Source organism: Hibiscus syriacus, unplaced genomic scaffold (genome assembly GCF_006381635.1).
Source record: "Hibiscus syriacus cultivar Baekdansim isolate YM2019G1 unplaced genomic scaffold, ASM638163v2 tig00112738_pilon, whole genome shotgun sequence".
NCBI classification, from domain to species: Eukaryota; Viridiplantae; Streptophyta; class Magnoliopsida; order Malvales; family Malvaceae; genus Hibiscus; species Hibiscus syriacus.
The window spans coordinates 698,232-713,307 of record NW_024063392.1 but is presented as its reverse complement, the minus strand read 5'-3'; the positions used below and the strand labels follow the sequence as shown (position 1 = coordinate 713,307).

General features: G+C 37.5%; 1 protein-coding gene across 1 annotated transcript in view; it reads right to left on the bottom strand.

The window, feature by feature from the left end:
• The window catches only part of LOC120182762 (protein PIR), a 40,280-nt gene extending 25,204 nt beyond the window's left edge, over nucleotides 1-15,076 (bottom strand). Inside the window, exons 1-16 of the mRNA XM_039187634.1 lie at nucleotides 15,020-15,076; nucleotides 14,634-14,706; nucleotides 14,226-14,290; nucleotides 14,020-14,097; nucleotides 13,714-13,833; nucleotides 13,553-13,623; nucleotides 13,274-13,366; nucleotides 11,899-11,968; nucleotides 11,713-11,777; nucleotides 11,236-11,431; nucleotides 10,957-11,108; nucleotides 10,090-10,183; nucleotides 9,762-9,977; nucleotides 7,881-8,092; nucleotides 7,321-7,468; nucleotides 6,515-6,683 (exon numbers count right to left, since the gene is read on the bottom strand). Coding sequence (XP_039043565.1) covers nucleotides 6,515-6,683; nucleotides 7,321-7,468; nucleotides 7,881-8,092; nucleotides 9,762-9,977; nucleotides 10,090-10,183; nucleotides 10,957-11,108; nucleotides 11,236-11,431; nucleotides 11,713-11,777; nucleotides 11,899-11,968; nucleotides 13,274-13,366; nucleotides 13,553-13,623; nucleotides 13,714-13,833; nucleotides 14,020-14,097; nucleotides 14,226-14,290; nucleotides 14,634-14,706; nucleotides 15,020-15,076 — 1,879 coding nt within the window. The remainder of the gene's footprint in view (nucleotides 1-6,514; nucleotides 6,684-7,320; nucleotides 7,469-7,880; nucleotides 8,093-9,761; nucleotides 9,978-10,089; nucleotides 10,184-10,956; nucleotides 11,109-11,235; nucleotides 11,432-11,712; nucleotides 11,778-11,898; nucleotides 11,969-13,273; nucleotides 13,367-13,552; nucleotides 13,624-13,713; nucleotides 13,834-14,019; nucleotides 14,098-14,225; nucleotides 14,291-14,633; nucleotides 14,707-15,019) is intronic.

Sequence of the window (15,076 nt, the reverse complement as noted above, 5' to 3'; positions counted from 1 at the left end):
CAGGAGACCGAATTACCAGGATAAAACGTTCTCTTTTGTGAACTTTGCAAGTAAGGAGTATATGTTTAATGCAAAGGATAGGATGAACAACGTTTTGGTCGATGGGAGGAGAATATCGGTGTCGATTGCGAAATATCAGAAGAGTAGTATTATGCGGAGCCGGAAGCGTAGTAGTGTAGCAAGGTCTGGAGGTGCTAGCACAGAGGAGCCGAGTGGGAAAAGACCGATATCCCAAGTTGATGATGTGGGGAAGAGGGAGTTGTTGAATAAGTTTCATGATGGAAGGTCTTATAAGGATACGGTAGTGGGACTGATTAACGTTGAGGGTCAGCAACTGAGTAGCCTTGGAGCTAAGAGGGAGGTTAAGAAGCCTTTGGAAGTTTAAATTCCGACGGAAGAAAGGTCTTGGTTAAGATCGTCTCTAACTGGTATCTGTAAGCCGATTTTCGAAGTTGCTTTTGTGAAGAGAGCTTTAAGGTCTGAGGGTTTCAATGTCAAGGTGGTAAGGTGGGGTTACGTAAAAAACGCCTGCCTGATACTCTTCAAGACAGCGGAGGAGAAAGATGAAGCGATGGAAATCAAGCGGGAGGTTCTGTCTTTCTGGTTCGAAAGGCTAGAGCCTGTTATGGATGAAAAGTGCGTTCCTTTACCGTATTGTGCAGTTTCCCTGATTGGCGTTCCCTTAAACTACTGGTCAAATTCGTTCTTTTCTACCTTGGCTTCGAGATGGGGTAGGTTAGTGAAGATCCAGGATCAAACTCTTCAGAGAGTAGATTGTAGGGTGGCTCATATGTTGTTAAGGGTGGAGAGCCCGTTCGATATACCTCCCCATGTCACCATTAATACCTGTGGAAGGTCTTTTGTCATTAAGATTAAGGTGGAAGGTATTGAAGATTTCTTTCTTGAGTTAGAAGATGTGGTTGAAGAAGATGGATCAGCGGACGGAACAGAAGATCCTTGGGAGGAGAACCGGGCGGATTGGAACCTCGGTGATGTACAGGAAGGTCTGCAAATGCAGTTGGGTAATCAGATGATGTCAGTCTATCAAGATAGGGTTGAAGCATGGGTTCGTGGTGCTCCAAATGGGGAAGGCTCGCTGTTCGATGGGAGTTTGAATGATAAAGTAGAATTAAATAATTTTTTAGGTGTTGATTTCTATTCTAAGGAGACAGTTTTCGGTGCTGTCCCTAGTCAGCATAATGGGCATGTGCGTTTTCAGGAAATGTCATATTCCGTGGGAGAATGTCTCCACCCAGCATGTAAAGCCGGATGGTTTTGTTGAAGGAAGGAAAGATGAGTAGAATAGGGGGTGTTCCCTATGAGCATGATAAAGTTGACTGGGATATTGGGCTTCAGAATGGCCTGCGAAGTCATCAGTTTAGTGGATTAGATAAAGGAAATGGTACTGTAACCTTGGGCTGTAATTTTCCCACAACAAATTTTATTGAGGGTCCTGCAAGGATTGAAGATGAAGTGGGGTCTGCTGTAGGATTTAAGGTGTTAAGTTTTAGAGGTGGTTTGCAAGTTCGTCCTGCAAGTTCTATTTCCATGATGAGTGCCCCGGTTGGAAGGAAGTTAATCAAAAGTTACAAGAGAGTTTATAGTAGATCGAAAGGGAGAAAATTATGGATTTAAAATGAGCAGAATGGTAAGGATAATTTAGAAGGGCAGCTCAGTAATAATTTGGGTAGGATTTTAATTTCAAGAGGATGTAATTCTGAAATTCCAGAGGCTGCTGATTTTACAGAAGGGGCCATTGTTGATCCAAGGGTCAGGAGTGGTAGCAGGAGAGTTAAAAGATCCCTAATCAGGGAGGCTACAGATCTTGTTAGTGTTTCTACTTTATCCTCATCTCCTTTTACTATGTTGCTGGAGGAAGCGATTGCAACATGGGAAATAAGCAAGATGTTGGGTATATCTTTTAAGTAAGGGAAGGAAGCTTTTCTACATAAAATTATGGACTTGGAGAAAGGATTGAGGGGGCCTACCCGAGTTTGAGGGTTGATCATTGGGTTGTTTGGTACTATTTTTCATGAATTTGATGACAAAAATTAGTATTTTGTCTTGGAACGTTAGGGGGTTGGGTAAAAAAGAAAAGCAGAGAGCTGTACAAAAACTTGTGTCTGAGAGAAAACCTTCGGTCCTTTTTCTACAAGAAACAAAACTTGAGATTTTTCCAAGTTCTTTCTTGAGGAGAAGCGGTTCGAGTAAGTTGCAAGGGGTAGTTGACTCCCCAGCAGCAGGTTCTTCAGAAGGTATTTTAAATTGTTGGGATGATAGCATTTTTGAGCTAGAACAGCAGCACACTCACAACAGGTTTATTGTTGTTTTCGGGAAGTTAAAGTCCATCCAACTTAGGTGTGGATTCATAAACGTTTATGGTCCATCTGTGGAAGAAGAAAAGACTAGTTTTTTTTTAAGAATTGGGTACGTTTTTAAATGGGTACAGTCTACCTCTTTGTGTGGGAGGGGACTTCAATGCGTATTTAACAGAAGATGAGAAGGAAGGTAGAGCTCAAAACAGAAATTCTATGGAAATTTTTAGTCTCTTTATTCAACAGACGGGGCTAATTGACTTGCCTTTAATTGGAGGGAATTTTACATGGAGCAGCAATCGGGATTTTCCTACGGTTGTTAAACTCGACAGATTTCTGGTGAATGTAACTTTCTTAGCAGAATTTTCTGGTATCGCCCAATCTTTACTGCCTAAATCTATCTCCGATCATATTGCAATTGTTCTTGAATGTGGGGAAGATAATTGGGGTAAGAGACCTTTTAGGTTATTTAGCTATTTGATGACTGAGGATGGCTTTGAGGAGAAGGTTGTTGAGTCCTTTAAGGAGTTTAAGAAGACCATGAAAAGAGCTGGAATTTTGAGCATACTGAGGAATACAAAGTTGGCCATTAATAGCTGGTCTGGGAATAGAAAACAGTTTCCAAGTGTTGATATTTCTGTCCTTGAAGATAAAATTCAACATCTAGAAAAAAGGATGCAGCAAAATCAGTTTTCTAATACCTGTGACAATGTGTTCAAGCTGAGGCTGTTGAGAAATGAACTTTGGAGACTATACAGAATTGAGGAGCAAATATGGTTTCAAAATTCTAGAGAAAGGTGGATTAAAGATGGAGATAGTAATTCAAAGTTTTTTCACACTTGTGCTACCGTTAGGAGGAAGATGAATTCTTTGAATGCTATTATTGTTGATGGAGAAATTATCAAAGACCCTGTTATTATAAAGTCTAGTGTCGAAGACCATTTTTTTAAAGCTTTTAACTGTCGCACAACTATGGAAGTGGAGGACATTAAGTTGAATTTCTCAAAAGTCTATGGAGCAGAATCGATTGTTAGAAGCTGAGTTTACGGAAGAGGAGATTGGGATACCATAAACTCGTGTGATAGTAACAAAGCTCCTGGGCCAGATGGGTTGAACATGGGTTTTTTTAAAAAATTCTGGTCTCACTTGAAAGGTGACATTATGAAGTTCTTTCACAATTTCTTTCTAGAAAATGAATGAGAACATGGAATTAATCATTCTTTCATTACACTCGTTCCGAAGGGTTCTAATATTGGGGGTTTGGATGATTTCAGACCTATTAGCCTTGTTGGTGGGATGTACAAGATACTTTCAAAGTGTCTTTCGAGAAGGTTGAGATGTTGCATCAATGATATTATCAGTGATTCACAATTTGCCTTTATTCTGGGTAGACAAATTTTGGACTGTTCTTTTATTGCCAATGAAGGAATTGACTGCTAGAGGAAAAAAGGTTTGAAGGGTTGTGTTTTTAAGGTGGATTTCAAGAAGGCTTATGACACAGTTGATTGGGACATTCTCTTTTAAGTTATGGCAAAAATGGGGTTCGGTTCAAAATGGTGTAGATGGATTCGGATATGTGTTACAATAGCTTTGGTGTCAGTTTTAGTCAACGGTGTCCCTACTGATGAATTCCCTATGGCTAGAGGTTTAAGACAGGGTTGTTCCCTGTCCCCTTTGCTGTTCAATCTTGTTGGCGAGCTTTTTAATCTACTGCTTCTTAAAGCAATATCTTCGGGTCTGTTTGGTGGTCTGGTTGTTGGCAAAGATGAGGCTACTGTTAGCTTATCTCATCTGCAATTCGCAGATGATCTCATCATTTTCTGCAATGCATCGAGGACACAGATTCTCAATGTTAAGAGAGTTCTACGTGTATTCGAAATTATTTCAGGTCTTAAACTAAATCTTTCTAAAAGCAAATTGTTTGGTATTAATATCCCTGATAAAGAGGTATTACATTGGGCAAATGCAATCGATTGTTCAATAGGACATTTCTCTTCGGAATATTTGGGGTTGTCTCTTGGAGCTAAGAGAAATTCTCAACAGTTGTGGGATCCGGTAGTGCAGAAGTTCTATAAAAAGTTAGCCGTTTGGAAGGCTAAGACAATGTCAAAGGCAGGGAGTTTGGTCTTACTGAAGTCAGTTTTGTGCTCACTTCCAACCTATTTTATATCCTTGTTCAAGATTCCTTCTTCGGTGATTACCAAACTTCATTCAATCATGGCCTGTTTTTTTATGGGGAAGAGAGGCAGATACAAAAAAAACCCACTGGGTCAATTGGCCGACTGTGTGCTCTGAGAAAAGTGCTGGTGGTCTAGGCGTTTTGGATCTTAGTTTAATGAATAGAGCTCTCCTTGGGAAATGGTCTTGGAGGTATGCAAATGATAGAGATACCGTGTGGAAGAAGGTAGTCTGCAGTAAATATAACCAGGACCCTAACTCTTTGATGTTCAACGAAAAAATTCCAGCTAATGCTTCGTGGATTTGGAAATCGATAGTACAAAATCATTTCAAGGAGGATCATTTTGGAGAAAAGTTTCGAAGCTTGTTTAAAGTTCGAGTGGGGAATGGAGGGAGCATACGTTTTTGGTTTGATAGTTGGGCGCTTGATTCCCCTCTTAAATTGGTCTTCCCAAGATTGTTTGTTCTTTCTATCAACAAGAATGGGAAGCTAAATGAGTTTGGAGAGTTTCGGTCTTCAATTTGGTCTTGGCATGTTCAATTGAGAAGGAATTTGAGTGACTGGGAAACGGATCAGTTTTCCGATCTAATGGCAATAATTCACAACATCACTCTCGCCCATGAGCTGTCAGATGGGTTGGTCTGGAGGGGGAATGGGGAAGGAATTTATACTGTTAATTCTAGTGTGAAGTCATGCAGCCCTGATTCGACAGCAGATTCCTTTTTGATGAAATACATTTGGAGGGGTATGGTGCCTCCTAGAGTGGAGGTGTTTATGTGGCAGGTGGTGTATCAAAGATTACCAATTAAACAACAATTACAAAAGAGAGGAGTTTCTGCTATTGTAGATGTCGCATGTCCTTTTTGTAAAAAGGAGGCAGAATCTACGACACATTTATTTTTTACTTGCTCTGTGGCGTGGCCCCTATGGAATAAATTCTTGAGATTTTGGGGCGTGTGTTCTGTTTTTCAAGACAATGCTCAAAGCTTTATGTTAGCTTGGGATGACTTGGTGCCTAATTCTAAAATATGGTCATTCATTCCGGGAGTGTTGTTATGGACAATTTGGAAATGTAGGAATGACATTGTGTTCGATGGGGGGTGTCTAGATCTTATTGAGCTATTTTTTATGGCAAGATGTAGGCTAGTTGCTTGGTTCTTGGCTAACAATAAGGATGTGTCTATTCTAAGGGACTCTCTAATTGTTGATCCAACACTTGGGGATTTTTGTTCTGATTCAAGATCTTCAATCATCAAAATTTTATCTTGGTCTCATCCTCCGAAGGGATTCATAAAACTGAATGTGGATGCTGCAGTTACTGGAGATTGGACGAATAGTGGTGTGGGGGGTATCCTAAGAGTTGAGGATGGCTCGGTGAAGGGTTCTTTCAAAGAGAATTAGGGTGCAAGGCCACCTATTTTGATAGAGCTTATGGCAATTAAGAAGGGATTAATTTTCTTTGCTTCGTATCAGCAGCAGTTTAAGGAACGTTTAATTGTTGAATCTGACAGTAAAACAGCAGTGGAATGGGTTAAGAACAATGAACGTTGCCCCTGTGTACTCAGACTTAGTGAAAGACATTGTCACTCGGTTAAGAGACTTGAAGGGTATTATTAGATTGGTTGCTAGGTCAGCCAATGTTGAGGCTGATAGCTTAGCTAAATCTGGTATTGGGTAGTTTCACTGTTTTGGGTAGGCTGTTTTCAAGCTTGGGGTTGGTTATTGTAAAGGGTTTGTTTCTGTTTTGTGTTTAAACATTATGTATTCTTTGGTTGTTAATGAAACCTAAGGCACTCTTTTCCTCCTTCCGCTGATTAAGGAGCATTTTGTGCTCCATTAATCATGAAGGGGATTTTTAACGAGGCCGACTTTCTTATCAAAAAAAAAAATATCTCAATCAAGACTGGAACAATAGAACTAAACTGATTAAAGCCAGCTACCAATACTTGAAAGCATTCCCATTTTCTGCTAGTAGTATTAGAGATAAGAAGTAACTGAATGCAGATAAGTAAGAAGATACCTGAGTAATCCAATATGTGCAAGAAGAAGCTTAGCTTGTAAAAGAATGTTTCCAACTGCTTTAAGTCATTAGCAGGAATCTCAGACCCACTGTTACCAAAAAGGCCCCCTGGTTTCCTGAGATTACCACCAGACACGACCTCATATATCAGAAACTGCAAGCAATGAACCTGAAATGGGGGAATTTTTGTTACTAGTAGGAGTGGCTAGCTCATGTATGCATACACATTTGCTATGTTATATTGCAAAAATTAGACATACATTTATACACTACATTGTTTTACAAAGTTAGCATGAAATGCTGCAAAACATAAGATTAATTTAATTCCAAAAGCTGCTTACATACGAGAAATACAAATACATGATAAATTGAACCAAGAAAGAATTATATTGTCAAAGTTAGGACATTGAGATACATATATTCATACTGAGCCATCCATTTTCTGTAGTATTACTACAACCGACACATCATTAATTGGGATTTGTCCTGAAGAGGAAGAAAATTGGCCACAAAGGAATGCATGCTTCTAAGGAATGTGATGAAAAGAAGATGAAAATATAAGTTCTTCATCCCTATGATCTTTTACATTACGCTAAAGTGTCCATGCTGAAACTTTTTGGCACTTTGAAATTTTATGTTCATGAGATACTTTATTGATATACGAGGGTATTAACTTGTTTCCTTCTAATGGTGTGGAACAAATATAATAATAATAATAATAATAAATGCTATAAGATAGTCCAAAGCAGATAGCCAGCATGACCGAATAGTCACAGCATGCATAAAAGAACTTGTAGGGTAGAAACCTGGGCTGCTGTGGGTGCCACAGGCCTGGGATAAAAGAAGCTCCCTCTACTCTCATCGCCTCCATGTTGTGAAGACTGAAATTCAGATTCAGGTTTGCTTGTGTTTGCCATCCAGTCTGCTGAAAGGGTCCGCATATCAGAAAGAATCCTGGAAAAGCAATTGAATATATGACATAAGCAGTTATGAGGTTTTAATTGGAAAATTTACACTAGCTAATAAGCATATTTATCTAGTGAACAAATTCAGAATTGCCAAGTGAATGTTATGATAGAACGAGGTTTAAAAAAACATTAATAGATCTTTCTAGCGGAGATCGCTCTTCCCACAGGAGGAAAACATTTGTGTGTTGCCAGGGGGGGCGAGTGGGGGTTAACAATGTAAGCTTCCTCAATTTTGACAAGGAAAATGTATTTGGATAGGTTTATCTTTAATACTACAAGCATATCTTAGTCAAGAGTAAATAATAAATAATAAATAATTTTTACCTGATTATGAAAAACATATAAAAGGTTAGGCAAACAAAAAATTCAAATATCATGATACTAATCTAAATGCATACCTTGAGAGATCTTTTTTCTTTCTAAACGTAGTTCGCAACATGGTAGCTAATGTATTTTGAACAAAATCTTGGACCTCTGCATGTATTGTTTCCCACAAAGCATCAGTTATCGAAGTATCAGACCGCTGCATCATTGATCCAACACTCTTTATGTAGCTAACAAGTTCAACAAGTGCTTTCCTTTCCTCCGCGCCATAATTATATCGTACAACCTACAACATAATTCAATTTCCATAAAAACTCTATCAAGCAAAAATATATATATTTTTTTTTATAATAATTGAAGGTCTCGTTAAAAAACCCCTTCATAATTGTCATAAAACCGAAGAGGTTTAGCGACAAAAAGCGGAAGGGGAAAAGAGTACCTCAAGTTTTATTGAAAAAAGGGTTTTAAATAACCCCCAGGATCACAAACTAGAATGTGGTGACCACACCATTACAAATTTCCGAGACAAATTAGACTTTTTTTTTTATAAGAATTTCAGGCCTCGTTAAAAACCCCCTTCTTGATTAATGGAGCTTATATGAACTCCTTAATCAGTGGAAGGAGGAAAAGAGTGCCTTAGGATTTTATTGAACCATAAAATTACATAAGATACAACCATCATACACCCCACCAACCAAATAAACTTGAAACAACCATAAAACACCCAAAATATAAGAATAGAATCAGCCAATTCCTTCTTTAGCTAAGGCATCAGTCTCTAGATTGGCTGACCTATTAACCCATCTGACAACACCTTCTAAAACATTAAGCCTATGAACAATATCTTTAATCAAAAACGCATAAACATCAGGAACTAGATCCTCTTTCTTAATCCAGTTTACCGCAACTTTGCTGTCGTTTTCAATAATCAGACGACCCTTCCTCTCTCGTAAATTCGCATAGAACATTAGACCCTTCTGAATAGCTTTTAATTCCATAAAAGTTGGAGGGCCCGGACCAGCAGTTTCCTTGAAAGAACTTAAAGTCAAACCCGAGGAGTCCTTTAGAACACCTCCTATCCCACTCTTCTTCCAATCTCTTGTAGTAGCCGCATCAACATTTAACTTTACAAAACCTTGAGGAGGAGGAGACCAAGGAAATATAGATACAAGCCGATTAGGATAAAGAGAGCACAAATCCCCTTTTTTGCTAACTCATCCATCTCCCAATTTACACTTCTTTGAAAGAAACGAGTTATTTTCCTATAAAAAAACGGACCTCATTACTCTTAACAACAGATTCAATTTCCTTAACAATGGCCTCAAAACTCAAAGGACAAGCCGAGGGGTCCTTAATCAACTCTAGAGCATTCCTGCAATCACTCTCCAGAATCAAACAGCCCTTATCTCCTGAATCTGCCGTTGTGTACAGACGAAGACTAGCTCTGATTGCTTTTAATTCTACCAGTGCAGGGGAGCCTGGACCATGGGTTCCAAGAATGAGCCTAAGATGCAACTGCGGGAATCCTTAGTAAGCCCCCAATACCACCTGCTTCCCAGTCCCTATTAACTGCTCCATCCACATTCAGCTTTAGAAAACTATCAGGAGTGGGGGGACCAAGACAAGGGAAGCGACTTTTTCTTGCTCAAAATATGGACAAAAAAAAACTGGTTGGTAATTCAGACAATATATTCAAGCAAGTTCTAGTTCATAAGGATCTTCCTTCTAGTTAACTTCTAAGATACAACCTCAAGTGTGCACAGCAGCAGTGAGCTATAGCATCTCAAAACACAATGCTAGAAAAGAATAAATGCCACTATTAAAGAAAAAACTTAAAAAGAAGTTTGCATCTTAAACAGAACAAAGTAGAGGCTAGAAACAAAACAAACCTTTATGAAAAGGCTAGGAAGTATGGTGCATTTTAAGCCAAAAACAATTTATCCAAAATAAAATACCTTCTCATAATCAGAATAAGATGGTGATAACTCTAATGATTCTGAAGAACCAACATCCTTGCATGGGCGAGAAAATTTCCAAGCACATTGTTCCCAAACACGTGCAGTCCATCTACTCAATAGCTGGAAACCTTCAACAACCATATCATACATGTTGCCTTTAACTTCTTTACACCACTCAACATCTGCACCATCAGTTGATTTCAACAGAAAAAGCTGTACAGAAGAATATGAAAAAAGAATCAACGGTTTAAATTTTTATATAGCATTGATTAAAAGGTTCTGCATATGATGAAAGGGAACTGAAGGACTCAGGACAGAGAATCACCTGATTCATAGCTGAGGCAAAACGGATAGCAAAATCATCATGCTCAGCACGGATGGTTCCGATGTGATTGACTATCAAATAATGTCTCTGATAAGTAATTATGTCAAGGCTTTACTATGCTGTAAGGCAAGAACTAAAATTTTTGCAATGAACAAACTGAAAGATATGCCACAAGACATCATAAGTTATTAAACAAAAGACAGATGAAAAATAATGTGATACTAACAACCACATAGCATAAGGACCAAAAGCAATGCTTACAGTTTAAAATAATAGTGACCCAGATATATATTTTTTTTATAGAAATTGAAGGCCTCGTTAAAAAAGCCCTTCTTGATTAATTGAGCTGTTAGAAGCTCCTTAATCAGTGGAAGGAGAAAAAGAGTGCCTTAGGATTTCATTAAACTTGAAAATACATAAGATACAACCAGAAAAAACACCCCCATTAAAAACAGAAAACCACAAAACACCCTTAAACAGCCAGAAACAAAGGCTAACTTAACCTAATCCAACTTAGCTAAGGCAACAGCCTCTTCATGGCTGCCCTGAGTACGACCCTAGCAACACCTAAACTGAAAACCAAAAAAATGCCCAAAGAAGAACACAACACATATAGACAAAGGCCCGTAACTATCAACGAATCCCCTCCTTAGCTAATTTATCGGCCTCCAAGTTACAGCTCCTATAACCAATTGCTTTAGGTTAGATTCCAATCTAAAAATTCAACATTTTCCAGAGCAGGCACAGCTCCTTTAATGTGGTCCATTTATGATCAGAAAAAAGTTCACAGAGCAAAACAAGAAAAGCTAGTTGCAATGAATGTTTTGTAAACCATAACGTAATAATATAACAAAAGTGCTAGGATATTCTTGTGATTCTCTGGGTGGGAGTTCATGAGGTGACGGAAGAGTGAGAAGACGAGTTTGGCTGGAAAACTTTTGGAAGTACATGGACAATTCTTTCAAAATTGAAGCTGGAGAAAGATGAAGATCTGGGAATGCAGGAATTACTGGATCATTCTGCACAAGAAATAAAAGCTATTAATTTAATCGACTCAACTTATTAATAAAATATGCCAGGAAGAATAGATGTAATAAATGATTTTGCTTCCCATATGGCATTTTAGACCTTCAGCAGAGACAATACCTTAAATATATTGATCAGTCTATTGATTTTCACCCTCTTGTATAGTGACTCGCTATCTTTCTCGGATGTCGTTGCCATAACAACAAGAACAGGCAACACTCGGAGAAGCATGTGTCGCTCAGGGAACAGAAGGGCAAAATCCAGTTCCAAAGACTCAACAGCAAAGACTATAAGAACCTGAAGGATATCCTCTACACTAAATTCAGTCAAGGACCTCAACAAGCATTAAAAAGAGTTGTGCAAACAGAAAAAAAAAATAAAAAGAATGTCCCATGGATTCTACACGAGGCCTTAATAGAAAAGGGCATACTCTTTTCCTCAAAAACCTGGCAACAAACTAAGCATTTTTCACACAATGTAGGTTCAACCCGGATGCCAACCACTGAGATTGATTGTCCTTTTAAGACCACATGAGGGGATGCAGCATTAATAGAGACTAAAATCACCACAAACATGTATTAAACAGGAAGAGGATACTTGTTCACACGGAACATCTCCACGTGCAAGTTCAATAAAATAGCCCACCTCGTGCTTAAAAAAATCTGTAAAACCAACAATAAAAAATTAGTTACCACAATGAAAATAGTAAGCAAAATTTCAAGTGAAAGGAAAGCAACGATTAATGTTGCTAAACAATCATCACAGCAGACCACAAAGATCCACCTGTAAATCATCCAATTCTTCCCTCATAGAATCTGTATCTGGCCACTGAACGCTGACTTGTGTGAATGTCCTGTCGAAGTGGGGATAGGTCAAAAACATTTTTAAAAAATCTGTGAAGGAGATTTCCCAGTATTAAAATCAATTCTACTGATTTTAGAATAGAACAAATTTTAAAACCATGATGAAACAGTGAATTTGAACTTTGATGATCAACCGGTAAATTTGATCTTCAAAAGTTTTTAGATCTTACTGGCAAACATAGCCTAAAGAACCATATTTTCTATACTAAATGAATTTTTATGAAATAAAAGCTGCAGAATCATTCAGTGAATAGTATTTCCAACTCAACTTCAAAAATAATTATCCACACATAGGCAAGGGTCCTACTCTAGGCCTGGTTACATTGTTTTACTTTCCTATAACTATAAGCTTTCTATGTCTCCGGGTTTTGATTCAGCGCTTATTGGTTTTCACTCGTGTATAATCTGAAGCAAAGTGATTAGATACCATTTGGAATTTTTCCTTTTTATATAACTATAAGCTGCATTCCAAAAACAGTCTACAGTGAGTGATACAATTAAGGAACCTGAGCTCTTATCCCTAGATCTTCTCTATTTTTATTTTTATTTTTATAGAAACTGGAGACCTCATTAAAAAACCCCTTCATAACCTATGAAATATCACTATTTCATAGGACATTGGAAGGAGGAAAAGATTGTCTCAAAATTTTATTGAAAATCAAAGATATTACTATATAGATAACATCAATCACCCTACTGCTACCACTTTCATAACAATACAATACCCCCCAAAACTAACTCCTCTTGCCTACACACAGCCCCACTCATCCAATTCCCTCTTTTGCCAATTTATCAGCCTCCCAATTAGCCCCTCTGGAAATATGCCTAACAACCACATCCCTATCCCTAATTAGCAATATAATCTTATTCAACATAAGACTCAAAGAATTAGGACAGCCACCCTGGTTTTTTATCCAATTAACCACAGCTAGGCAATCGCATTCTACAATTAGTCTCCCTTTGCTACCCCATATAGAACCAATAAAAAGCTTCAACCCCCTTTTAATTGCCAACATTTCAGCAACTTATTTTGACACCTTCAAAAACAAATTTATTATTCTGTTTCAACCAAAGCACTCCAAGACATCTTGAAATATACAACTTAAATCTACAATTCCTTCACTAAATCCTGATTGATGATGAATCATTCAACATCTTACCTGATACTAGATCACCACACTTCAAAACATTCTACTCAAGTTAATACAGCCTAAAACCATATGAAGTTCATTTTAAATTCTAAAAGAAACACAAGCCAAATATAGAAATATACAATAGCTAAAAATCATTCTTACCTCTTGTACCAAGAGAAATCATTAGGTATGCTTGCTTTAGCATTTTTGAGATGATCAAGTTGCACTAAGACGTCGAGTAACTTTAACATGGACCTAGAGAAAATAATAAATCAATTGCAATTAAGGCATCTAATGAGAACATTTTATTCTTAATATTACCACTTAAACCATAACAAGAAGGTTTATGTTATTATATTCAGTAGTCCAATATGTTAGTCACAATAAAAAAAATAAGACGAGGTTCTCAAAGAATAAAAGGGGGGAACCATCACAACCCACCAGAGATGAGTTATTGTAGGGCCATTAATCCGTCGCTCAGGCCTGGAAAACCGTTGCATATCAGCAGCAAGCTGCGTAAAAGTTAACAGTTATTAGTGGAAAAACACAACCATAAGCGGGGAAATGAGAATTGAAAAGCATGAAAATTTTTATATCAATACTTTAGTCGCAGCTGATGCTTGCCATCGTTGTATTTCACGCAACCGACTCATCTCCAAGTCCAGAACTTGATATGTTTCTAGATATAAGTCAGCTTGATTATGCTTCATAGAATCAGGGAGCTGCCACATCATACAGAACAAGGGGCACAATTGCATAAGAGAACTAAATACCAAAAGTTATGTTCCTATCTTATTAAAAGGGGCAGTTTAAAGGAAAATTTACCCATATGATGCTAGTTGGTATTATGATGGTTGCCCTAGTAAAATTGAAGAAATTCTTTTTAGCCTTAACTAATGTCAAAATACCTGAGGAAGTGCTTTGACGCAACTGCGATATGTATAAAGCACCGATGCCATCTCCTTCCCTTCCTGGATAAGCGTGTTCTGCCATGCCATAAAAAATACAAGATCAAAGAAAAAAACAAAACATTACAAAATTTATACTGTAACTAGCTTAGGCAAAAAATAATTATTTAAGAAGATAAGCAAAGAGGAGCAGAAAAATTACGTACAAGCTGATTGAGAGCTTTTGTGTCCTCTGAAAGAGACAAACGATAAGCAGAAACATCGCTATATTCTGAAAAGGAAAAGGGAAAGGGAAAGTATAAAAAATCATCAGTTGTGCGTGAAATTTTAAGAAAATGCAACTAAGGTAAGAAAAGCAATAAAAGAGAAATCAAGCAACCTCAATATGATAAGACCAATAAATAACCGAAATGCTACTGATAACACAGCATCTATTCTGAATCCATCCTCTTTATAACTCCAAAAAGAGTCTCACAGGTCAATATTTCATGCAAATCAAAGTCTTAAAACTTGAAGGCCAAGTACTGCTATGAACATATAATCCATTCTTCAGCTAAAACTTAAATCTAAGGAATATACCCTTAAATCTTAAGGGAACACAGAAAGAGAAATACCAATTGGACTGATAGTCGATCCCCTTTCAGTTGACACCAAAACTGCTGGGCCTTGTATTTCTGGTTGCTCATCCTAACAAAAACAAATTTTAACAAAAAAAAAGTATGGGAAAGTGTTTTTTTTAATGCATTTTCTCTGTTAATTTGTTTGCTTAGAGGTCAAATTTGATTTCTTCGAATTTGCTTCAAAGATTAATTATTCAAGTTTAAAACACTATAATGTATAAAAACAAAATGCATTGTAATTTCGCGAGGGAAAAAAATAACAAGAAGAAGAACCCATGTTGGACATAAAAATTTTAGACTTTAAATTAATTTGTTTGAAACCAAATTAATGAAATCCAATCAAGGCAAAAAGAAAAAATAAAGTTTAAGAAACTATTCACCTCTAGGGAGAATGTCGATAAAGCTGCAATGGCTTCTTCAACTGGAACTGCTGCCAT